At 45.0% G+C, this 7,907-nt stretch overlaps 1 protein-coding gene across 1 annotated transcript; it reads left to right on the top strand.

Moving 5' to 3' along the window:
* Positions 1–4,839: 4,839 nt before the first annotated feature.
* Positions 4,840–7,503, top strand: LOC123113990 (dof zinc finger protein DOF2.4). The gene is made up of 2 exons (XM_044535337.1): positions 4,840–5,498; positions 5,753–7,503. The coding sequence occupies exons 1-2, from the start codon at positions 5,421–5,423 to the stop codon at positions 7,031–7,033; spliced, it is 1,359 nt and encodes a 452-aa protein (XP_044391272.1). The 5' UTR covers positions 4,840–5,420; the 3' UTR covers positions 7,034–7,503.
* The last annotated feature ends 404 nt before the right edge of the window (positions 7,504–7,907 follow it).

Below are 7,907 nucleotides of genomic sequence, written 5' to 3' on the forward strand. Positions count from 1 at the left end.
CATCACTAATTTCTACAAAAATTTGTTTACTGAGCCTGAAATCAAATCTTTGGGGATGGACTCTAGTGGTGTGGAAACATTCATTCAGGAGGAACATGAATTTTCACTAAAAAATTTACACTTGAGGAGCTGAAAAAAGCTGTATTTGAAATGGAGAAAAATAAAGTTGCTGGTCCTGATGGTTTTAATATTGATTTTTATCAACATTATTTGAATCTTGTTAAAAAGGATATTTTTGATTTATTGGAGGAGTTTTATGACCATAGTTTAGACCTATACAGGCTAAACTATGGGGTAGTCTCCCTCCTACCTAAAGGAAGTTATGCTAATAGAATTCAAAATACAGACCAATTTTCCTTTTGAATGTTATCTTCAAGATTTTGGTTAATATATTAATTATAATAATTTCTGGGATGATTAGGGCTTCTCAAACTGCTTTCACAAAAGGGAGATATATATCTGAAGGGGTGTGGGTGTTACATGAAACTTCGAATTCTATGCATAGGAAAAAATGCCAGGTGTGCCTTTTAAGATTGATTTTCAGAAAGCCTTTGATAAAGTCAAATGGCCATTCCTATTTTAGACTCTTAAAATGAAAAATATCCCTAATAAATGGATTGATTGGGTGATGAAAACTATTACTGGAGGGAAGGTGGTTGTTAAAGTGAATGGAGAGATTCGGCCATATTTCAAAAGTTACCAGTGACTGAGGCAAAGGGGACTCTATGTCCCATTTGCTCTTTGACCTTGCAGTTGATAATTTAGCAATTTTGTTTGACAGAGCAGTGGAAATGAATTTGGTTAGTGGGCTTGCTAAAAATCACAAAGATAATGATGTGTCCATCTTGCAGTATGCAGATGACACAATCCTCTTATTTCAAGATGATTTAGATCAAGCTATGAATGTGAAGAGGATTTTAAGTTTATTTGAAATTATGTCTGGTTTGAAAATTAACTTTCACAAAAGTGAGGTGATTTGTGTTGGAATGGAAGAGCACATAATTAAATAATTGGAGGAGATTTTGACATGTCAAAAAGGGGCTCTGCCTTTTAAATATCTGGGCATCCCAATAGATGAAAAAATATTGAGGAAGAGTGATTGGAGAAAAGAATATGTGGTTGGTTAGGGTGACTTCTCAATATTGCTGGTAGAACAACATTATTAATTATTCCTTGACCAACTTGATCCTCTTCAAACTTTCCTTCTATGGGTTACCCAGACGAGTGAAGAAGAAGTTGGACAGGCCGAGAGCAAATTTCTTATGGAGTGGGGAGAAAAATTAACAGAAATACCATTTAGTTGTCTGCGAAAAAGTTTGTAGACCTAAAGATCTCAGTGGCTTGGGGATTTTAGATTTAGACATTATGAACATTGCCTTATTGTCAAAGTGGCTGGGGAAGCTTTTTAATGAAATTTTTTATGGCAGAGGATTTTGTGGGATAAATATGTGGGGAATTCCACTTTTGGACAAATCCAAAAGAAATAAGGGGACTCACACTTTTGGCAAGGTCTACTGAAGTGTAAAGATTTGTTCCTAACTTGCTGTAGATTTGTGTTGGGAATGGCAAAAGGACCAGATTTTGGGAGGATAAATAGACATGGAAAGAAAGTTTATCCTCTACTTTTCCTAATATATACTCCCTCCGTTCCTTGATATAAGGTGTATAGATTTTTGAGAAAAAGTCTGAAATATAAGGTGTATTGCATTGCACCATTTGTTTGGATAATTTTTTTAGGGATTTGATTATATTTCCTTATATCGGGCACGCTCCTCTATTTCCTCATGTCAATTTGTTAGGTGTAATCTCGACCAAAACTTGTGAAATTTTCCCTCCACGTGCGTTCTTTAATTTCCGTGCCAGAAACTATACACCCTATATCTAGGAACGGAGGGAGTATAATATATCTCTTAATTTGCATATTACAGTGTATGATGCCTTATCTTCTGGTCTTGATACACTTATATTACGTAGAGCTTTAGTGGGGGATAAGGCAGTCCACTGGCAAGAACTGTTGAAACTTTGTGGTCAGGTTACTTTAAATGATGATGAAGACAAATTATCTTGGACATCAGAGGTGTCAGGAAAATATAGTGTTAGATCTTTTTATTCGGTACTGCAGATCGGGGAGAAGTGTCCCAATAGATTCCTATGGGAAGTCAAAATCCCTCCCGGAGTGAAGACATTCATCTAGTTGGTTACCAAGAAAAGTATCCTAACCAAGGATGTTCTTTTGCACAGAGGAGGGAAGTGTGAGGATATATGTTTGTTTTGTGGAAAAAAAGTATCAATTAATCATCTTTTCTTCCAATACCCCCTTGCTAGATACATGTGGAGTGTGGTGAGTCACAATACAGGGGTACAGTGTGATTTTTATGACATGGGCACATGTTTAAATGATTGGCTTGGAAAATTTGGGTCAGAGAAGAACAAACTTCTTTTTGTGGGTGTTGCAGCCTTAATATGTAGTATCTGGAAAACCAGGAATTTAGCCTGCTTTCAACATGTTTGACCTGCTGATCCTAGCGTGGTTATGTTCAAAATGTCACACTGGATTAATCAATGGAGTTTTTTTGCAGGTGAGGGAGGACGCAAAGGTGTAGCTGCAGCGGGGCGCAAGACTTCTGGATCGAGTCGCTGGTGAAGTATTTCAAGCACGACGAGTGTGAGCGTCCTGGGTGCCCAGGTTGGAGAATGGCTGAGAATGTTTCCACGGGAAGGAGATGCCGAGTGGGAGGGAAAAAAAAGGAGAAAACAATGTAACATTATTAAAAAAAAACAAGTTAGAGAGGAGTTTGAACCTGTAATAATCTGTATGTCCCCCTGTCTGTCTGTGCTACTTGTGTTAGTAGGTGTGAGGTTGGGGGGGGGGGGGGGGGGGGGGGGGAGGGTGCGTGCGTGAGAGGTGGTGTTGTGTTTTGGCTGTAGGATAAGACTATATGGTTTCATTAATGAAATCGGCGGAGAGATCCCTTTCATTAAAAAAAATGTTGTATGAAAGTCAACAATGCCTCGGACATAATCCTGCATGATGATGTACTCGAGCATATATTGCACATGAGGAGGTCCACACGAGGAGTTCTTAACATGAACAAAGATTACCAAGTTCCAACCTAGGACAAGTTCCTTTAATCCCAGTTTCCCATACGTGCAGATGGATACATACACATACCTAGATCAATCACATAACACTATGCGATTAATCTGTATATATGCTACCTCGACTCACTAGTCTAGCACTGGATCGATGCTTGGTGCAGATGAGTTTCAGATGGTTGCAGTTGCAGCTGGAGAAAGCAGCACTAGGTGAGTACTATTCTTTTCGAGTCTAGCTGCACACTAGCACTTGCCGTGTCCGAATCTTCTTAATCTGAAGCATACATCCTTATTACTACTCCCTCCGTCCCAAAATTTTTGTCTTACATTTGTCTAAATACGGATGTATCAAATCACGTTTTAGTATTAGATACATCTGTATCTAGATAAATTTAAGACAAGAATTTTGGGACGGAGGGAGTACTTGCAGACCCCATGAATGGGTGAATGATCGAGCTCATCGGCAAATGGGAAGGCTACACTTGTTGGATCCTGCAGCTAGCATGTCAATCAAATTCGTTATCTCTTGTCTAATCTCACTAATCAGTCATAGACCATGAAGAGTGGAATTTATGTTTAATTAAGCTCACTCGTAGCTAGCTCGCTAGCAACTAGAGAGAATAATTAATCATACGTAAGCAAGTGGCACAAACCCTTGCTCGACGATCAACATTTTTAGATAAACAATATGCAGGGATAAAGGAGAATATTTGAGACGAAAGATTGCACCGAATAATTTACTTGCATGGAAAAGACAGCTGGGTTTTAAAAATTTTTTTTTTGAAGGATCAGACCGAATAGAATAGTTGAACAACATGATGTGCTGAGATCTTGCACAATTCTAAAAGCCTTATGAACGATCCATTAGTACTCAAATGGCCAGCATGTTTGCCCAATTTGCAGAAAGGAGATACATATGGAGAGAAAAAGCCAGCTACTGTACATGTAGCTCACATAGATCTAGCCCATCATCCAAAGCACTGAAGCTTCGCAGTACTTGCAAATTGAACTACTAAATTTGCATGACAGCAGACATGTCCAGCTACATGCATGACCTAGAAAGGCCTTGGTGGGAAATTAATAATCAACACCATGCAATGCATGCATACGCCATTCCATGCATGCATTATAAAAGAAAATTCAACCTCATCTCTCTCTGCCTCTATGCACAAGCACTAAGGCTAGTAACAGATAGTTTATTTTGCTCTTTATCACCATGTACCTAAAGTTACCAACTCATATGCATGAGACTGCCTAGCTATACTATCCTATACTTGTTTAACTTTGGTAAGGTAGAGGGAAATTGGGAGAGAGAGAGAGAGAGAGAGAGAGAGAGAGAGAGAGAGAGAGAGAGAGAGAGAGAGAATTCTTCACCACCACTACTTGGCAAGACCAAGACTAGTAAGACCAACTTTTACTGATTGATCCCTTTCATGAATATTGACATAAAGTTGCACCTGCAGCTATACATGCACCTGAACACCCCCAAGGCACAAGTGTTGCTCATTTTGATAACCTCGAGCCAGCCAGCTCCAATCCAACGTGTTTGTTTGGTTGCTGAAGAACCCCAGTTGCCAAGAAGTGCAAGCCTTCCAAACAGTAGAGACATACAGTGACCGTCCATGATGCAGTCCACATCAGCTCCTAGGGTTTCCAACTTTCCTCATGCATGAAACGACCCATGCATTCTCTCATCACCCCTCACTCCACCTGACCACCTATGGTACTAACCAAGCCAAGCTAGGCCAGCCACACCCATACATCCACCTCACACACACATTCCCTTGCAGGCTAAGCAACTGATCTCTCTCTCTCTTCTCTCTAAGCTTCCTTCCCCGTCGCTTCTCCATATGTTTCACATCCCAAATATATAATGCAAGCACACCACCACTAAGACAAAATATAAATAAAGAAAGAACAAGGCTAGCTACCACCCTTGCCGCCCTCCTTTTTATTCCTCTCGCTTTCATTCCCCCCTGTCCCTCTCTTTCCCTTTCTTCCATCTTCCCCCTCCCCCATCCCTCAGCTCCTTGTGAGAGGAGCTCCATTCTTGTGTGCAGAGAGAGCAGAGAGATCTATTGGCCCAGCTGCTAGTGGGTGGTGTTATTCTCCATCGATCCACCTTTAGCTTGCCCTCGCCATCCACCCTTGCTTGCATGATCCCCTCCTAAAGCACCTATATACCCCTCGCCTCTCCCCCGGCCCTCTCTCGCAAAGAAGCAAGGAGGAACAAACAAACCGAAAAGGAAGAAGCAGCCACTCCAAGTAGGAAAAAGATCAAAAGAAACCAAATTCTATACCACACCACCACCACCACCACCACCATGGTCTTTTCTTCGGTTCCCCTCTACCATGATCCACCCAATTGGAACCAGAACCACAGCCAGCAGCAGCAGCAGCAGGTGAATTGCCTTTTCTCTCTTATAGATAGATGGATGGCTTCTTTGTGAAAAAAGAGCAAAAAACCAGCTGGGGAAATGGAGAGGAGATATTCCTCTGCGCTCCTTTGCGAATTAAATCCCCTTCTTGAATATTCACACTCCCATGGCTTTTTAGTTGCTATGCTTTGCTAGTTTTGTGTGATTGTGATTAGTTCCTCAGCTTTGATTCTCTTGCTTTTCGTGCTTGTTTTGATTGTAAACCATGGTGCTTCCAGCTCCAGCAGCAGCAGCAGCAGCAACTGAGCCAGCATGGCCAGATGTTTGCAAGCGGGGGCGGCGGTGGCGGCATGGAGATGCACCACCACCACCAGCAACAGCAACATCAGCAGTACCAACAGCAGCAGCTGCAGCAGCACCAGCTGCGGCCGCCGGTGCCGCCGTCCGGGGCGTTGATGGCTCCGCGGCCGGACGGCATGGGTAGTCCGGTTGCTTTGAGCGGCGCAGGTGGTGGTGGTGGTGGTGCTGGCGGAGGTCTGACGGGCGGCGCGGTGGTGCGGCCAGGGTCGATGACGGACAAGGCGCGGATGGCCAAGATCCCGCAGCCGGAGCCGGGGCTCAAGTGCCCGCGCTGCGAGTCCACCAACACCAAGTTCTGCTACTTCAACAACTACTCCCTCACGCAGCCCCGCCACTTCTGCAAGACGTGCCGCCGCTACTGGACCCGCGGCGGCACCCTCCGCAACGTCCCCGTCGGGGGCGGCTGCCGCCGCAACAAGCGCACCAAGTCCTCCAAGTCCTCGTCCTCCGCCGCGTCGGCTTCCGGTGGCGGGACGTCGTCGTCCACAACATCGTCCACTACCACGGCTGGGGGTGGCAACGGCAACGGCAGCACCGCGGCGGGGGCGGCCGGGGCCATGATGTCGTCTCAGGGCCAGGGTCACGCGCAGATGCCATTCTTTGGCTCGCTGCACCCGTTGGGCGCCGGCAGCGGGGATCACTACGGCACCGGCGCGTCGAGGCTAGGGTTTCCGGGGCTGATCAACTCGCTGGATCCGGTGGACTACCAGCTCGGCGGAGGCGGTGCCGCGGCCGCCGCCATGGCGCTGTCCGAGCAGTGGCGGCTGCCGCAGATGCAGCAGTTCCCCTTCTTCGGACGCGCCGACGGCATGCATCAACAGCAGCAGCAAATGGCTGGCCTATACCCGTTCGACGCCACTGACGCGTCCGGCTTCGCCGGAGAGATGATGGGCGGCGTCGGCGGATCCAAACAGCTGGTGCCCGGATCGGCAGGGCTGATCACGCAGCTGGCGTCGGTGAAGATGGAGGACAACCCGCCGTCCAACAACTCTATGGCGGGCGCCGCCTCGGCCAGGGAGTTCCTCGGCCTCCCCGGCAACATCCAATTCTGGGGCGGCGGCAACAATGGCGCAGGCGGCAACGAAAATGGAGGAAGTCACAGCAGCGGCACCGTGGCTCCAGGCGGCGCCGGTGGAGGAGGCGGCTGGGTGGATCAGCTCCCCGGGTTCAACTCGTCATCATCGGGCAACATCCTGTGACTGTGAGGCCGGCCGCGCCATGGCCGCGCATGCATGCATGGCGGAATGGAGTCGATCTCTCTGCAAAAGGTAGCTCTATATATACAAGCTCCGAATTGAAGCTTAATTTTAGCCATGGCTTCCGATCGATCGAGAAAGAGAAAAGAACCAATGGAGTTCTGGTGGCGCATGCAAAGATCATTGCTGATCGATCGAAATTAGTTTTATTCTACTCTCGAGTGAGTCCTAGCTACATCTATCTACATGCATGCTGTTCTTGTACCGTCTTATTAGGTTCTTTCTTGGTACCCCTATTGTTTAAGGTGCTGGATTTTCGATATTCTTGGATCTCCTTAATTCCGCTGTCATTGTAATGCATGTTAATTGGTACCAAGTTTACTATAGCTTGGTTCGATTAATGTGTTCTTGGTGGAAGGTTATATACTTATATATATCTACAAGCTAGATTGTTGGGTTTGTATACCGTCGAAGAGATCGAGTTGATGAGTTGGTTTCAGTATATTGGTGCAATCTTCATACCCCATGTATGACAGTATGAGTCGCTTGGAATGTTCAATGTTTCCACTCACTTATTCGATGTGCTTTTGTTTATATGCATGAATTTGTTTTAGTCCATAATGCATGCATGCTTGCAATTCTACTCGATGTTTATATCAAGAGGTCCATTTCATTCATCCTTTGATTGAAAATATCCAATACATTGATATCTACTCCCTCCGTTCCTAAATATTTGTCTTTCTAGACATTTCAAATGGACTACCACGTACGGATGTATGTAGACATATTTTAGAGTGTAAGATTCACTCATTTTGCTCCATATATAGTCACTTGTTGAAATGTCTAGAAAGACAAATATTTAGGAACGGAGGGAGTA

The sequence above is a fragment of the Triticum aestivum genome, chromosome 5B, assembly GCF_018294505.1.
Source record: "Triticum aestivum cultivar Chinese Spring chromosome 5B, IWGSC CS RefSeq v2.1, whole genome shotgun sequence".
Lineage (NCBI taxonomy): Eukaryota > Viridiplantae > Streptophyta > Magnoliopsida > Poales > Poaceae > Triticum > Triticum aestivum.